The sequence below is a fragment of the Etheostoma spectabile genome, chromosome 4 (genome assembly GCF_008692095.1).
Source record: "Etheostoma spectabile isolate EspeVRDwgs_2016 chromosome 4, UIUC_Espe_1.0, whole genome shotgun sequence".
NCBI lineage: Eukaryota > Metazoa > Chordata > Actinopteri > Perciformes > Percidae > Etheostoma > Etheostoma spectabile.
In genome coordinates this window covers 19,949,973-19,968,222 of record NC_045736.1, presented here as the reverse complement: position 1 = coordinate 19,968,222, position 18,250 = coordinate 19,949,973, and the positions used below count along the sequence as shown (strand labels likewise).

The 18,250-nt window shown below is 38.8% G+C and overlaps 2 protein-coding genes across 5 annotated transcripts; both read right to left on the bottom strand.

Moving 5' to 3' along the window:
* Nucleotides 1-687: 687 nt before the first annotated feature.
* On the bottom strand, nucleotides 688-8,542 carry LOC116688089 (prostacyclin synthase-like). Its single transcript, XM_032513890.1, is given in 11 exon segments — nucleotides 688-998; nucleotides 1,110-1,261; nucleotides 1,633-1,814; nucleotides 2,074-2,227; nucleotides 4,346-4,416; nucleotides 4,419-4,526; nucleotides 5,150-5,277; nucleotides 5,760-5,903; nucleotides 6,480-6,655; nucleotides 7,420-7,543; nucleotides 8,293-8,542. Coding segments are annotated over 11 exon segments (1,458 nt in total). The 5' UTR covers nucleotides 8,361-8,542; the 3' UTR covers nucleotides 688-847.
* Nucleotides 8,543-9,063: 521 nt separating this feature from the next.
* On the bottom strand, nucleotides 9,064-17,991 carry thumpd3 (THUMP domain containing 3). Of its 4 annotated transcripts, none has more exons than XR_004331701.1 (11): nucleotides 17,944-17,991; nucleotides 17,194-17,533; nucleotides 16,889-16,966; nucleotides 16,377-16,805; nucleotides 15,627-15,757; nucleotides 13,520-13,589; nucleotides 13,180-13,295; nucleotides 12,981-13,085; nucleotides 12,636-12,759; nucleotides 9,287-9,782; nucleotides 9,064-9,075 (listed from the first exon to the last, which is right to left on the bottom strand). XR_004331701.1 is itself a non-coding variant. In XM_032513889.1 (10 exons), exons 2-10 carry the CDS (start codon nucleotides 17,440-17,442, stop codon nucleotides 9,591-9,593), a joined length of 1,494 nt encoding a protein of 497 aa, XP_032369780.1. In that variant the 5' UTR covers nucleotides 17,443-17,533; nucleotides 17,944-17,991; the 3' UTR covers nucleotides 9,249-9,590. The 4 variants fall into 4 exon arrangements, 1 of the variants encoding a protein (XP_032369780.1); XR_004331704.1 differs by having other exon boundaries at nucleotides 17,940-17,970; XR_004331702.1 differs by having other exon boundaries at nucleotides 17,816-17,952.
* Between the last annotated feature and the right edge of the window lie 259 nt (nucleotides 17,992-18,250).

The window sequence follows — 18,250 nt, the reverse complement described above, 5'->3', positions numbered from 1 at the left end:
TAGAGACAGACATAGTGTGAGGCATCTTCCCTGGATGGTAGCCTGTGCATGCTTACTAAACTGGGAAGCGGTGAAAAATACAATATCTAATTTAAGTCTGGGCAACAGTATTATCAGTCTTGGCAGAGACAACCTAACTGGCACACAGTCAGGCTCAGTGGAAAACTTACTTATTAATCCATGCAACAAGACTTAACAATTAGGACTCAAAATTAATCTGAAGCAAAATATATTGGGGACTTATGTATACATAAAATACAAATAAGAGGATGTTCTTTATAGTTCCTGCACTGTGCCTTTCAATCTGTGGTCCATGGTGGATCTCCTCCTACCAGTAAGTGTTTAGTTGCTTTCTAAAACACATATATCTCTAAACTTTCCACCTAGCTTCACTCTGCAAACAGCGGGCATGTGTCAGTGTGACAGATGTGTGGCCAGTTCTGTTTACAGTACAGGCAGTCCCTTCATTACACTCATGCTCTGTATGTAACATACAGAAACATATGCCAAAGCAAAACTTTTTAGAGGTCCTGAAAATGGCACCTTGTGAAGACAAATGTCAACGTCTTACTAGTTTCACTTATACAATAATAATGTGGAGTGCAGCACAAATGTATATGACTGTAATAGACTCACCAAACACTTTACCCAAAAACCTCGACCATTACAAGAAATTTGACAACACAGTATTATACACAATGTATTATTCACATTTATTTATAAATAACATAATTATATACTGTATAATATAAATATGGAGTATAAAAGTACAAAGAGCATATAAACACTATAAACAATGTGCATGTGTTGAAATGTCCATACAAGATATGTGCTTGTTTTTAAAGTCCTAGTGTGTATTCCTAGGCTTGTATCGGACAAGCAGGTCTCCCTCTGGCTGTAGCATTCCAAATCCATAACGACTGGCATTTACCTCCGGCATGTGAGCATTTGGGTCACACAGCTCCAAATCATAGTTGGTCAACACCAAGTAAACAAACCTGAAGAGTGAACATGGATAAAACGTTAAATTAAAACATTAAAGCAGATTTTAAAGGAAACAAACGTCTCCAGTGTGGAACATTTTTAGGTACTACTTCTACTACACTCACTTTCTGATGGTATGCATGGCAAATTGTTTTCCCACACAGCCATTGGTCCCTGCGCCCCATGGCATGGTGTAATATTTCAGCCGCCTCCCTCCTTTATAAAAATCTCTCTTCACTGATCCATCTTCATTCAGGAAGCGATCGTATTTGTATTTCTGAAATGGACACACATTTAGAGATGCAACCAATTAGAAAGGACATATATATGCATGCAAATGTGCTTGATCATATAGTTTGATGTCTGTTTGTTTCTGGTGGACAGAGTTTCTTAATGCACCCTATCGGCAATGTCCTTCCCACGCCTATTGGCCGGGTTTCTGTTCCCATGCTCAGCTAATCCCTGAATGGTCCAAAGTTTGACCTCTCCCTGGGTAATACAGGGCCAGCTTTGTGTAAGCATTGATTCCACCTCCAAGTAGTCCCAAAGACAATAACTACTATTCCTGATGGCAGCACAAGAAGGATTTATTGACCAAAGAGGTTGGAAAGGGAACATTTATCACTTTAGGAAGACAGAGCAACTAACCTGTGGCTCATGGTGAATCTCCGGGTCCATTTGAGGGCTGTTAAAGGGGAACAAACACACCCTGTCTCCTTTCCTTAGCATGTACTCTTGACCATCAGCCATGTGGAGTGTCTTTTCCTGCACAACCTCTCTGGTGATGAAGGGGGCAGCAGTGAGTCTAAGTGTCTCTTCCAAGACGCTATCTGGGGAGGGGGTGGGAAAAATGTTAATAACAGCAAAAGAGCAACAGTGGGATTTTTCATCCGCAAGATTTCTCTAGTTTTTATGAATTTTTTTTACTAATTTTTGATTTTTTTGCAGTATTTATATACATAATGTGTATTAGATTTCTTGAAATGTGAATCCATACTTTAGTTTCTACCGCATTTTACTGACAATAGGAACAAGCTACTGACAATAGATTTCTCTGTGTTTACACAAGCAATGGGATCAAGCCCTCACCAAACACAGGGGTGTCTACAGGTCTGTCCAGTAATGAGGTCTCTGATGTTTCCATCGGGGAGATCCCGCTTAACTCCCTCTTCACTGCTATTAGAGCTTCAGGATTTGTCAATAAGTAGCCCAACAGCCAGAAAGCAGCAGGACCAACATTACCCTGAAAACAAACAAAGACTAATATGACGACATTGATAAGGTCTATTTCACTGTGGCGTTGCATAGAGACAGCGCAGATGGTTATTTGGTTATTGCAAATAAGAACATGACAACCATAGTACTCACATCTATCTTCTGTTAGAGTTGCAATGAAGCACGCATGCAAAGTAAAGTAAAGTTCAATTAAATAAAAAGCCTAATGAATCTTTAGTCCTGACGAAATACAAAAACAAACTGCTTCCTTTCATCTGCCTAGGACGAGAGGAGCCATGCTCTGGATAGTTTCACTACTTGCAAAGCTCTGACAGTAACCGTTTACTTAATAAGGAAAGCCGTTGGAAACCTGAGGTCCCCTGCCATCTGCCTGCGTCCAAGGGCAGGACAATCTATGAAGGTATTTATTCTTTACAGCAAACTGCAGCGCTGTCTGCCAGGAGTAGACACATGAAATAGTGCATTGTAGAAATTCCACCCAGCGATTAAATTACTACAGTATTGGCTCTTAAGTCACTGCAATTACACCACAAAGTGTAATTAATGCTTACTTTGAAATACATAAACACTACCGATTAAAAAAGTGGCGTTAAAACATGCGTCACAAAAACGTGACATTGTCCAAACCTTTATGCAGAGTGTGGAAAGCTTGACGTTTAAACTAATAATATAAAAGATGAGTGAGCAGCCTACAGGTTAAGACAAATTTTGAAGGAACAATCTGATTAATGCCTTTGACGAAATAAACCCCTCCAGCAGGGCTGTAGGCAAGACTGTATGAGTATATGCCAAGTCCCATGTGAGTAAGTCAAGACCAGCTCATTCAAGACTAAAACCAGTACAACTAATAACCTACTTTTTGTTTTGTTTTAGAAATAGCAATCGTTTTCTTGGAAGAGATGCAGTTATGTATTAGCTGACCTTTACTCACCCGCCAAACCGACTGAAAGATTTTACCAGTTTTTCAAGAGAAACACTGTTAACTGAGTACTGTATTGACACAGAAAAGTTGAATGTAGACATTAAGTTGTCATTTCCTTATTTTTTGACGCAAGAAATAGTCATGACAACATTCAGCCTAAGTCCAAACCCATAGAAGTCTCAGGAGATTTGGTCCATTACAATACTCTTGCTTATATTTCTGAAGCTCTTTCATGACTTGAATTCTCACTTAAAGGAAGAATAACTGCTGTGAAAGCAGAAGTGAACAGCACACTCATGTGCTAAATAAGAGTACTGCACTACTTTTTACTTACGGTACCAATACAACATAGTCAAAAATTCTCAACTACAAGTAAGTTCTGCATTCAAAACCTTGTTCAAGTTAAAGTTAAAAAATCATCAGCAAAATGTATTTAAAGTATCAAAAATGAAGTACTACAATTAGCCTCTGTGCGTGATATGTTATGAGATAGAATAAATTACTAGATTGTGGATGCTGATGCCAATGTATAAGTAGCATTTTACTGTTGGAGCTGATAGAGGTGGAGCTAGTTTGAACTACTTTATATACAGTTAGGTAGTTTAGATGATTAGTGTGGTTGGAAAAAAGAAAACCCAGAAGTTCAGCTGTATAAATTCCTATTATTATTTGGGGTAATCTTTCTCTAATCTTTCCAAGTATTTGTGAAATATTAGATAATTCTACTTCTTTGGGCCAGTCATTTAAATTAAACTATACTGTATAAGACTTATATCATAGATATATATCTTATAGACATTTGAGACTTAATTGGGGACCCAACTTCTGTAAGGTCGCACACGAAAAGAGTTTGGACTCATTAGTTTAATCTTTAACAATGTGTTGTATTTTAGAAGATTACCATATTTTGTCTTGGGTAAAATATCCATCTGCAAAGTAACTATTAAGGACAGCTGTCATGTAAAAGGAGGGAAGTAAAAAGTACATCTAGTGGATTAGAAGAACAAAGAAAAGAACATTGAAATACTTGTGAAAAATACCTAAAACTTACACAGATAAAATGTATTTGGTTACTTCCCACCACGAGGATACCACGGAGACACAGGGGCATGAAGTTATCAGACTGAGCAGACGTTTTTCCTAATCGCTAGTGGTGATCACCAACTGAAATTCAGTTGTTACAGAATGTTACTTTTGACTCACCTGTGTGGCCCAGAGTTGCATTAGTACAGCTTTCTTCTGTGTCTCGTCATCGGCCCCTTCCTCCTGCAGAGCTGCCTGTAGGCATGGAGCCAAGGGCTCAACCCTGTGTCTTCAGTCCGACCTGCTGGAGCCAGAAGCTCCCACAGTCTCTGCCGAACACTCTGGACTGTCCTCTTCTCTTCTGTCACAGATAAACATCACTATGTGAATGAGTTGATGAATCACAGGCAAAACCTAAACATTTGAGCCTGATGTGAATGAAGTATTACAGGCATGACTGGAGGAGATGTGCATCATATTGTAATTGGCCGACTTGTATAGTCAGATGGAAGAAATGCAACTCTAAACAATGATACAGGACACAAAGAAAGACAAGGCCGTTGGGAAATAAGGTGTATCTAGTGAGGTAACAATACAAGTTAGATCACAATCTGTAGAAGTCTATGATGGTGAACTGTGTTTTGTTTAAGTCTTCAAAAGCAAAAAAAAAAAGGCTCCTAGACGCTGTGTGAGCAACTGAGTAAGTCAAATGGTAATGCCATGGTAACTGCAAAACAAATCTGACAAAACATCCATTGATGTCGTCAACGCAAGTTATGAAAAACATGCAACGCCTTCTTATGACTCATGGATTGTAATGCTGATGATCCAAATCTTTGCTTAATGTGCATAATGCCTTTTTTCATTTATTTCATCACAATGCTCTACAGGCTCCTTGGCTGAAGCTACTGATCAACTGATAAAGAATATCAGCGGGCACGTGAAGTTTTGAATTTAATTGTGAGGTGTTGTCAGCGTCACTACCTGGCTTTAGTGTGCCTCTCGCCATTTTGGTCAAGAGACCATCAAACTTCTTGTACTCCTCATAGATGCTTGAGGGATCTGTGCTGTTGTTGTTCTGTTCTCCTCCAAACAGCGTCAGATACCCCGCCCTGCAGAGAAAATAGAGATACAATAAGTGTGGGAATGTGCGGGACTCTTCGGTTGATGAATGGCATTTTTTTGTCTTGATGCAAAGATAACCAGCCCACACAGTTTTTTCTGTTTGAATAGACACAATCAATCCCCCTTTCCGCTCTCCTCATGGTGGATGTCCCTGTGTCACAGGAAACATTACTATCATATACCGTTTCACATTCCAGATATCTGCTCGCTCCTATGTTTACTAATGATAGACGACTCCATTTAGATACTGCCAAAATGCTCGACCGGAAAGGTGACCTAGAATATTTATGTGAAAGAGTGAAGTCATCCTACATTTTTCTTGCTGTGTTTACAAACAGAGGACTACAGGGTTGAATGGCGTGTAAACTGTTTAGTGGGAGGCTTTGACATGAATGATTCTTTTGACATAGTTAAGAGTGTGTGTGCGTACGTGCATGCGTGTTTGTGTGGGATTAGAGGGCACTCTTACTTGAAGAGTAAGCTGTAGGAGAGGTTGAACAGTCTCTCCTCTTTCCAGTCTTTCTGGTTCGGAGGCATCTCAGCTTTCAGTGAGGCCTGCAGGTGTCTGCTCATAGTGCTGTTTAGAGCAGACAAATTCATTCCTTGGAAGTGCCTGCGGAAACAAAACGTTGCAGCGGCGATAAGTAAATGTTAACTACGGTACCATGGCGGGGAACTCTGTAAATCATGTCACGCTGATTGATGGTGTTGCCATGACACACATTGTTACTGCTATTTGTTGACCTAGTTGCCTAAGGTAATATAACTTAGGTTTTACATTTAGCAAATGTTGGTAAAGTGGTAACACAATAAGCAATGAAAGGAGGAGAAAGCTGCAAAGACAAATAACTCAGATGTGTCGATCTTTTTAACCTATAAAGATAACATTGAGTATGTGGCTTGCCCCTGCTGTCTTTGATGTCTGCCAATACCCCACTAAAGTAAGATTTCTCTTAGTTCAACACAATGAACGACGACTGTGTAGAATGCAACAACAAAACAAGAAGCCCTGAAAAGATTTCCCAAAAGTAGGAAGGGTGTTTTTCTGAATTACCCACAGTGGTGCCAATCATGAGACTTGAATGGGTGGATTCCCATGAACAATGTTCCCTTTTACATTTACATAAAATGAAAATGAAAATATACAGAACAAGCTTTCAGTTTAGAGTATAATGCAATGAGGACATACTTTTTGGTCATTGCTTTTGCTTTCGCTGGCTGGTGATGTGGGAGCCGCAGGTTAAAGATCCGTTCCATGAGCACCTGTGCATAGCGAGTAAAGTCCAGGGAGTCCGAGTCATTGATGACTGTGTCGTATGAGTGTGGATCGAGCAGCACAGTGACGTAACGTCCAGCAACACGCACCTGCACATCATCAGTGCAAAAGTGACAATATATAATACATGCAGGTATAATGGAGCACATTATTTAGCATGCATTTCTGATGAAGTTCGGTATTTCTCAAATCTTTTAAATAGATTAAAAAAGTCAGGATCCCATTTATTGGAAACATAATTTGTTAGTATCATTAAAAAAAAAAAATGAAACTGTTAAAGGATCATTTAAAAAAAAAATCATAGTGTATCCTGATGTAAATTCATGTTGCATGATGGTATCTGTAACATGCTGTTACATAGATGTGAATATATATTCTTTAATCTCTAAATGTATTCAACAGACACATTTGGAGATCCCAGATTATATTCTATATGAAAACAAGCAGAAAATTGTATTCCAGTGTAATTAAAAGTTGCACTTTATTACTTTACAAACACGACTTCCCTTTTTCTTTTGCTGATATTTAGCATCAGAAGTGACTAGTCAATATATTATATTAAGTTAATTCTTGCCTTCCATTCTTGGAAACAGCAGTTGCCAAAACAATCTCACCTCAAGGACCATTTCATAGCTGATGGAGTTTTTATTTGTATTACATTATCTTCTTCAGTGGACGGAGTTTGCCCAGAATTGTAAAAGTTTACATTTTTCTGAAAAATGTAAAGACTTTGAAGTTGAACCCTTACACTAATATGAATTCCTTAAAACTGCAAAGAAAAATTAATTATTTACAGAGGTGAGATTGTGGTGTCAAATGTAGGCTACTTCATCTTCAGGTGTTTTGTACTCACTGTGAAAATGTCGCCATGTTTCTGCTTCATTCGATTCAAGAACTTGGATGCATCTTTTCCAAATTCAAGTGCATGGCCTAACCATGGGATAATGCCTTTGTCTAAAGGTGGATCGCTCTTGGATCTAAAAAAAAAATTTAAAATTAATGGTTCAACTAATTTTTGTGGATTCAAAAAGTTGTCTTTTCATATCCAACTGTAAGTTTGGGATAGCAAATACACATACAGTCCTAAATAAACAATAAACACAGGGAATCTTATTTGACACATGCATGTCCTTCATTTTCTGCCACATTGGTATAGACTACCATCAGTGTTTGGTGTCAGTGTACACACAGTGCAGTCTGTGTTTGAATGTCTAACCTTTTAGTCATACAAACATAATTACAGGGATTAGTTAAAAAAATATAAATTACATCACAAAAATGACTACATCAGATTCATTTTGTAGGCCAACTGCCTCAGAGGAAAACAAAAACCAGTTAAGTATAGACTCTAAATTTAACACTGTTTGACCACATTCCTCAGAAACAACCTAACTAATACATGGTTTTGCTGGACATAATGACGCGAAGTGAGTCCCTCAATATCATCATCACGTTTCATTATCCATACCCCACTTAAAGTAAGCTATGTCACGAAAACCAATACATGTCTGTTTATAAAAAAAAAAATAACTAGCGAATTTACATCAGAATTGACAGCAAAAACACAGATGTTACAAGAAATCAGTTGACATGAGCACATCATCATACTCAGGGTCAAAAGCAGTATTTTCCCTGGTTTTCTTTGTTCTGGCAAATATTACAGTATTTAGCCTACAACATGCATAGGACAGTAGACTACAAGTGAATCAAATAGGCATTAACTCACCTCGATCTGTGTGTGAGGATCAAATAAAGCAGGACAGCTTGGGCAAGCAAAAAAACGGTCCAGATCATCTCGTATGTTTACTTTCCCCCAACGCAAAGTCAATGGATCGAGTCCCTTCAGATCTCAAGGCTTTTTATGAAGTCACTCACGTCACGGTCATCTGCATTGCTCATCGCTAAATCGACGTTACGTCATGCCCGTCATTATGTCTACAACCTGCGAACCAGTGACTTTGATTAACACAAGGAAATGAAGCAATTTAGTTCCCCTTAACGCAAGATTTACGGGTTAGAGGCTGTGCAACTGCACGTGTGTGTTCCTGGAAATGTGGGCTATAGTTTATCTATGATGGGGGAACTACACTTAAATCTGCCTGACTTTTGAAATATGCTCGTGTTCAAACTATTATTAATCCTGTTTACAGCACAATAGTTAAAACTGAATTATCCTCCCATGTTAACTTTAGTTCATTCCTACTATCAAGACCCGAGTTAAATCTACAATAAATTCACCGCACAACCTGTCTTTGTTTTTTAGCACCACGCTAACAATAACTATTAAATAATTCTATACCATTTTCCCTGTTAGGCAATACCTAAAAGGCCAAAGGGTATTTACTCCCGCATGCAGATGTTCACGCACACTATAATTACTCAGTCGGAGTTACAAGCCTATTCCTCTTGACTTGTAGACTGATTTTACCCTGTGTGTTCTGTTCGCTAAGGGCTGCACGTCACTTATGGAAGAATGAAAGGAGCTCGCTGTATATATACAGCGAGTCTCCTTTCATTCAGCATATGCTGGCTCGCACGTAGACATAAATCCAGGAGAGGAAAGCACATCGGGTCAAATGTAAAATAATAATACATTTAAAATTACACCTTCCCATTCTACTCAGCGCTACTTATTGCTGTGTGGCACTTACAAAGAATGTTTACATCAACTGACATTTTGTTTGAATCTTTATTAATCAGAACAATATGGCAATATGTACGGGGGGGGGAATCGTGCAGTTAAAACCACCTTCAGCAGGTTTATGAACCGCAATATGACAAATGAACTGCCTCAGTCATACAGAGTGTGAGAACCAACACTGCTTCTGAAGATAAAAAATAGCTTTTCTCTTTCCAGTTAGGCGTTTTTCACATTAAACTAAATGAGAAATAAAAAAATTACACACAAATGCTTGGCAAACTTGACCAGAGATTCTTAACGCTGAACAAAGTAATAAAAATACAAAAAATATCAATCATTCATGACCTTAAATATAAATTCGGAACTTATATGCAGGATGTAAATTAAGAGAGCTCCTTGTCACCCTTCTCATCCCCTTCTGCATTAACCGTCCCTCGTGACTCATAGACATCCTCCGGAGTTTGGCCAAACACGGCCCCGGTTCGCTTGAGGAGGTAGACTCCAGCATGTAAACCCCCAACATTGACCCAAACAGTGTGCAGCTTCCTCCACAGCCCTCCCATCCTCGAGATAGCCTGGAGACAACATAAATCACTTGAGGGCAAACTAACAAATTACACTTGTTTTGTGTTAAACAAGATATCTGTGCTTAGACAAATACAGCTGGTAAGTCTTTTTCCATGACTCAGAGACTGAGCTGAGTTAAACCTGCACCACACAAACTGGCGGGATGATTTAGAGATCATTTCAGGGTAAATTGATTCTGCACCCAAACGTTTAAGCAGAAAGACCCCTTTAGGTTGTTTAAACTTGATGGAGAGCTGCATAAACATAGAAAAACACTGGCATTTACAAATTATCACATTTCATTAGGGAAAATAAAACCAACACTGGATTTTTACATTTCATAATAAAACCTTTTCATTATTTGAGTTTGACTAAATCTGGTAAAGCACATTTAACACAAAAGGTCAACCGTAAACTGTACTTACCTGAAACAAAGTTAAACCTTTGCAACCCATGACCCAATTCAGAGGTCCAACATTTTCATAACGCATTTAACAGTCTTAATCTGATTCATCATTTTACCTATTGTCTTATTTATGTGTAAAGAACAGATGTCTGCCCCTCATGAGACATGACAGCAAAAAGTCCCGCCACTTTAAGAGGTGTGCTCACAGTTGATTGTTGACAGTCGTCTCATTGCACATCCTTTTAATTTCTTTTGACAGATTCATTCAAATTTTAATAAATATAGTCAATGGGCAGGTTTTGATATTTCATCATGTAAAAATCAAGGGATTGAAACTTTGTAATTTGTAGTTAAGGGTTTTCACAGGAAGCCAAGGATGGGATGAGTAAGTGTGGCTTTTGTTTCTTGCACTTCCGAATGGAGTGTCAGACTGCCATTTATTCTGTTGAGCTTATAGCAAAGGATGTTACGCATTTTGGCTACCATTACCATACCTATTTAATCTATTTATACTTTGGTCATTTCAAACCCTATGGGTTAAGTTTTAACTGCAATTATATGTTTTACATGTTTTTGCCACAAACACACAAGGAATATTCTGTAGGCTTCTGATTTAACAGAAAAAATAAAGTAGCAGTAATCAAAACACAAAGAAAAATTGATTACTGCATAGATGTAAAAATTTGCAAAAAGTGACTGTGGTCAGCCAGTTACTGAGGTTGACAAGATGATCCCTGCTGTTTACAAATTACAAAAACCCAATTTGAATGAATTATTTTTAGAATTACTTCCATGGGAACGGGTTGTATACTAGCGTTATACAGTGTACTATTTAGTTAAATCTCGACACGCCTCCATCCTAAGCTCCCTGAGTCGTGGACAAGAACCATTGATTATACAAGGGGTGGCGATCAAAACAAATACAGTTGTTCTTGGGTGGAACATGGTATTTATAGTATGTATTGTCTTTCTGTAATAGGAACACACATCTACTAACGCAAATGGCAGAGCATCAGTGGACGTGCAGGTTGCAGCTGCACCCGGTCCAAAAATCAGATAAGGATAAGTCAGTCCCACTAGGAATTTGCGATGTCGCAATGGCAACAATTTAAGCAAATTCAACCAATCACTTACTTTGCATCAGTATGTGACGCTGAGAGCCACTGACCAAGCGGGATTGAGAACGGGTTCATTTCCATGTTTCTGATATGAAAACAAGATTTGTTCTCTTAATCATCCAAGGTGTAACTCGCACATCTTATATTTACCAACAAAACGTACAGCTAAACAGTGTGAAAAACATTTCAAAACGTCCTGCCAACCTGTATACATTTTAACATCAATGTACGCCGTAATGATTTTTTACTCTAAAGTTGCTGAAAGCGGCTGCTGTTTCAATCCTGTTGGCTCTCTGCAGCGGGCGGGGCTGCTGCTCAACATCCTGCCTTTTTAGTAAGGTTGATAACACTCAGCCCAGAGTAGTTTTATTCTCCCCGAAATAAGTATACTTTTTAAAGAATTACACCTCAAAGAAAAAGCACCCACTTACTCATTTGTGTTTTACATGCAGTGTGTTTAAAGAGTAATTAAACCCCTAAACCACTTTTCTTTTACTTAAAAAACAATGTTTACAGATATTTAGTAGTATTGTTGATTCAGGACCAAATATTGACACTTGATACTTGCAAAGTATTTGAATTCTTTATATTGTGTTATTAATATACCCCTTAAACCCAGCTATTGCAATTACGTTTAGCTATTGGCTAATCTGGAGGCAGATGACATATATGGAGGCAGCTTTTGTCACCAACCAATCCCCCCTCCTGGTCTTATTATACAACCATGCCACAACCCGCTCTCCTGACCACGCGATCTGCAGCTCTGAGGTCACTGAAGGGTGAGTGGGCATGGCTTATCCCCCCTTGCCAACCCGGCCCATGTCGATATGTTTCTGACAGAGGGATTTCTCTCTCTCTTTTTTTTTTTTTAAAGATAACTCTTTTGGTCATTTCAGGCCTTTATGTATTTAGGACAGCTGGAGACTTGAAAGGACATGCAGCAAAGGGCCGCAGGGCAGAGTCAAACCCACGGTGTCGAGGAGTAAACCTCTATGTTTGTATGGGCCTCACAGAGGCATTTCTTTTGAATTTCAAGGGTAGAGGCACTTCAGCCAAACCTTCTGGGTTTAGTTACACTGTGACGACACATTGTTGTTCATTCTGAGTTAGGTGTGGCTTTATGAATAATACGACTGTTGGGAAAGGTAGTCGTGCTGCACGCATAGCCTGTTAGCAGTTTTAACATTAACATTTGGATTAAGCAAACAACCTGGCATCAATTGTCATCAGGACAGGATTACACTGTGATTTACCGGTATTTGAAATGTATTGTCCTGGGGAAAAAAATCTCTTATCTTAGGTGAAAATCTTGTTCTCTACATGAGATATACAGTTACCTTGGCCAAGCATTTCTTGTCCTGTGTCAACAAGACAGCCTTTCCTGAGCCTGGTGTGCACACACGGGCCATTTCCCTCAGACAGGAGGGGTACAGGTCCCAGTTCTTCTTCCTAGAGCCCATTCTTCAAGAAAACAGAAAGATTTAAAAAAAAAGAAGAAGCAAAAAGTGCTGAAAAACAAATTCACTTTTAATTATTTTCTGTTTCAAAAATCTAATTGCCAACTAACAGCTATAGCACCGTGGTTACGTCAGAGTCAGTTTAGACCTTGACTGGGACATTAAAGTGTTCAAAACACTGCCTTATTAAGCATAATTTATTGTACACCACTGTTATTCTTGTACCTCTTCCCAAAGGGCATGTCAGTGATGATAATGTCAACAGAGCCGGTCCTTATGGGTAAATTGCACAGATCCCAACGCACTGTGTCAATAGGCAATCCAGATGCACTGTTTGAAAGGATTCAAAAAGGATTTAAAATCATTATGAAGCTCATTAACTACACAAAATTGTATAGTGATGTCCAGCTGGGCACCCTCTCACCTGCCCTTGATTGCCCTCCGTTTCTGGATGTGACAAATATTATTGACAGTGCGGTTAACTGCCATGTCATTGTTGTCACCGGCAACGTAGAATGAACTGTTAAATTCAATGGCCCCCTGGAGAAGAAAAACTTAATTCAAGAAAGTACAAGTAAAAGTGCATGTTGAGGAGTACTTTCTGATTATCTGGCACCTAAAGTCTTCAGTCTGTGGCTCACTCATTAAATGAATTTGATGAAGATCAGAAAAGGTGCTAGGCAAATGACAGTGTTTATTTATTGCACTGTTTTTTTTTCTTCATTTAGGCAATATTGTAGTCTAGCTACAAAGTTATGGCTTACCTCCAATGGTATAGCTCCAGTCCCACACATTGGATCAAGTATTATATCCGATGCCTGTGGTTTACACAGCCTGTCAAGACAGTATGAATATAACTCCAGTGCAACATCTTGTCAATATACAACATCCACCAATTCTGCTGTTCTTCCCCTCAGATGTCCCCAACATGTTTGTGGTCCTGACTGACATCATGTTAAATGCCTGCTTCTCCAGTTCATTAGACCCTAATTAATTTAAGCACTTCCCCTGAAGATTTACATTACACATACATTTCTACAGTCCAGTCATGCGGTCTTAAAACTAGAATATTTAAGAACTTTTTACTTGATTTCATTGTTTTTGATCATCAAAAATAACCAACATGTATCGCAAAGTGAGAAAGATATTAATTAAGCGCAAATCTATCGCACTTAGCAGCAGCAGACACAGGTTTGACCTGCCAGCAGGCTGAACAAGACCACTGAAAAAACTCAGTGGTTCAATTTCTGACCATCATTTCAAACTAAACAACATTCACTTAATTTAGAACCAATTCAAATTACAACAAATAGAATCTCTAAATGTAAAATACTTGAATTTCATCTAAGTAATGTGTTATAGTTCTTTGGTTTGTACTGCTCTCGTTGTACTGATTTGGAATGTACACAAAAACATGTTTGTTTTATTAAGTACTGTGTAATTGCTAATTATTACTATTTATTTATTTATTTAGGATCATATAGTGAATTAACCTTTTAAACTCAGGACAGATAATCCTGTTCTTGTGTAGTGTGTTAAAATGAACTATTACAGTAATGAATCATATGTATCTGGGCTAGACAAATCTGCCTTGACAAACCATTTTCCTCCCTGTAGGATACCTAAAATTACTGAAGGCTTTCGACTTGGTCAATAATCTTTGCCAACTACTGTCTCTAATTCCACCTTTCTTCTACTTGTAATGTGTACTAAAATGCACAACAAGCATCTGTTGTGGTCCCACTGCTACTCTGTGCTTCATCCATAAATCTGGCAAGTACTGTCACTAGTGATGGCCAAATGAAGCTTCGAGAACCAGTCTTTATTTTCTGAGCCCACTAGATGGCGCTCTTAGTTTTAAGAGAATGCCATTGCAATTCAGTGTATTCTCAACCCGTTGTTGAAGAGAGTGCCATGTAGTGGACTCTGAAAATAAAGACACTGGTTAACAAAGCTTTATTTGGCCATCACTAACTGTCACTAATATGCTGATGATGCCCATAACAAACACAGATATTCTAGATAAAGTGCACATATCATCTCTGTGTGAGAGGCTTACTCAATCATTTAGAAACACTGGTGTTTCAAAACAGAAACATCAAAAACTGCTATTTTAACTCGTCAAGTATATGTGCCTATCTTCCTGGAAACTGTTACCTAGAAGAGGTGTTATTTTTCTCAATTTTGTTAAATCCTGGGGTGACTTGCATATTTATCTCAGAGAAGTGTTGTTCTTGGCTAGAATGGTGGTATTGGATATGCCTGTGTTCAGTCAGGGAAAACACGTAGTCATGGTTACTCTCAGACGGAACAGTTGTTGCACAGCCCCCACCAATGTCTTCAGGAAATATTCCATTACATAGTATCAGTAAAAATGTATTAATCCTTTTATTTTCTCGTCTTTTGGCCAACTTTAATGTGAATACGCACCCAGACAAAGTCTATTTGTTTCAGTGGCGTAGATAAGATAAGACAATACCTTATTCATCCCAGAGTAAGGAAATTCCCTTATTAGCAAAACACATTAAAATCTTCTATAACTGTATAAGAGTCTGCGGTTGCAGCTTGGCAGTAATTTTTGTCACCAAGTCTTCCTCCTTCCTCCATGACCTTGGCAGCTGTCCAAGGTGGCATCATATCAGCCGTTTAAATGTGGAATTTGTTGGACTAAAACTTTGTCACATCAAAACCACCTTTACTTTGTGAACCAAAATCCTCCGCCAATTGGACATTTGGAATTGCACATTGTTTGAATAATATTCACATTAATAAAACACTTTACTTTTGAACAAATTCTGGGAATCAACAATATATCCTGATAAAATCCCTGAGACATTCGAAAACAGAGCTTAAAGAGTGTTGTAGAATTACCTGAGCATGCCATAGCACAAGGTAGACCGCAGAGTAGTGGGTCCAAAGTGACTGATGTTTCTCCTGTGAAGACTCTCTTCTGTGAGTGCAATGCCAATCACCATCTCTTCATTGTGTATGTTTAGTAACACCTACGGTATAAAAACATATGGTGCATGATTAGAAAGCACTTATCAAGATAACATACATCCTTATATTCTCTGAGGCTTAAATAATAGGAAACCAAAATTATCGCCAAACATTTTGATGTGGATTTATGTTTTTTTAGGGTTAATATTCCAGTCTACAGTATTCTCTTTAGTAAACTGAAATGTGTCAGCACAAAGCAAACACATACAGAATTTACAAAATATTTCAACATGTATTCAACCACACCTTTGAATATCTGCTCACTCAAAGTAAGCACTAAAGCTGAATTTAATCTGTGGACACACAAAACACACGGTAATTCCTAAAACCCTTTTCTACAAAATGTAGACAACAGATTGTCACCACTGTGTGAAGCCTTGAATTCAAGGAACATACACATCATCTTCATCATATTATACAATGAAGCCTTTTTCAACTTGTCACATCATGAGAACAGCTTATCTTCATGGAAAATGTTCTTTAACAGAGTTATTTTTTCCTTGTCTTACCCCTTAAACTAAACATAACGTAATGCCTTGCAAATTTATTTAAACAGGCAGAGTTTTTTTTGGCCAATATGATGGTATTCACTTTGCGTCAGTCTAGTCTGAACAAGCACACCTCTATGTCAAACTTTGTCATGTCTGCTTTCCACTGGAAGAATTCTTGCACGGCCCCACCAAAGTCTCTGGCTGCCTCGTTAGAAGAAAAGCTGTGTTTGTCACCAGCCCTGTTGCACGTCACACGAAACTTGATGGGTTTGGCCTCGGGTGCTGTCTCCTCCAACTCTTGCGTGCTGGTCTCCATGTCAGCTGTGTTCTCCGCCTTAGTCAGGCATTCAGCAGCAGACGCCGCCTGCGGTAGCTCTTGCTGCTCAGTGTCAGCAACAGCTGCATCGGTGGCCTCACTATTAGGTTTTACTTTGATACCATTTCCACCTTTCCGGTAGCCTTTCTTCTTTTTTAGGGTGCCATTTCGTTTCCAAACCTCTAAAGCCTTAGTCCAGGGGAGTTTGGAGGCAAGCTGCTGCATCTCCATCAATGTCTCCTCCTGCACAAAACACAGTGTTTATTACCCCATTCAATAAGGCGCTAAACATCAGCTACAAATGAACAACGCTGGCTGTAAGTTACCTTTGATTCTTTGAACTGGTAATGATCATATTCCTCAACCACAACAAACAGGTTGTCCACAGACCTCAGAAGATGGACCTATAGTGGGGAGTTCAATGAACAGGTAGATACATTTTAGATGTAGGTTTTCTGTACCCATTTTTTCACCTGGCAAAATTAAACTGGGTTTCAACATATAATCACTGGGCTCCATACAAACAGCTATTGCCATTCAGCATCAATGCTAAGTTTTCTGTGTGTATAATGCAAATTGACAGTGAAAAAAGCATTGGAAGAGCAAAGCACATAGGCTCCAGGTTTCCTACCTGGAAAAGCTTGTCAGTGGTTATTGGAAAGTATATGCGACCACGATCTTTGCTGATTCGTGCATCAACTCCAATCTTCTCATTGACCTCTTCTGCAGCAGTGTGCTCGAACCCTGTGGGCACAGTTGCTCCGATGGTGACAGTGATGATGTCCTCAGTGGTCTCATCATTCTCATTGGAGGAAGAAGTGGATGGTTCCGCAGTGTTGTGGCCCGGCTCTACAGTCCCATCTTCATCCTGGGAGGACATGCTGTATTTGTGGGCTGCACTTCACTAGACAGAGGTATAACTGGCAGATGGGTATCACAGTTGGTGCCAAGCTCAGATAATCAAATGTAACCTGGGGAAAGAGAGAGGTATTCAAATTGTCAATCCTGCTTATTTTGCACTAAGTTACTCAGACATGATAAGTCATTTTGCAAGAGAGCAACGTGTTATAGCTACATATCTATTGAGCACTATCATTTTGAAGTGAGCATGAAAAACTCTTATTTGAACATTGTGATTAAAGCTGTAACGTTGTTACTAGAGAAGCAAGGTTAACAGTTAACTTAGCTGGCTAACGTTAGCTTTAACGAGCTAAAAGGTTGTTACGATTAATAAACATGCTAACGTTACCCACAGATACGGCTTTTAAATTAAACCGCTGCCACATCGTGATACGTGTTTATGTGATCTTTAGCAGCGACAGACAATAGTTTAAGAGTTAGTTATATTAAACTTGCTAACTGTACTGACCAACCTACCAACCTGTCAAACACGAGGCGGAAACATGCTGCAACAATACCAAGGCTTCCGGCAGGAATCCTTCAGAATAAGAGCATCATTTCCACTCATTTTCTCTGACAAACAATACTCACAAACAAAACCATGAACTGCACAAGAGTGACATTTAAAAAAATACTGTACAGTGTCCACTGTACAATTATTGTTAAGGTTTTATACTTTATAAAGTTTCAGTTTCTGCCATCAGCCGAAATACCGTCTGCCATATCCCTCCTTCCGCTAGGAGGAAAGGATTATTTGCATAATAATTCCACATGTAATTTGATTACAA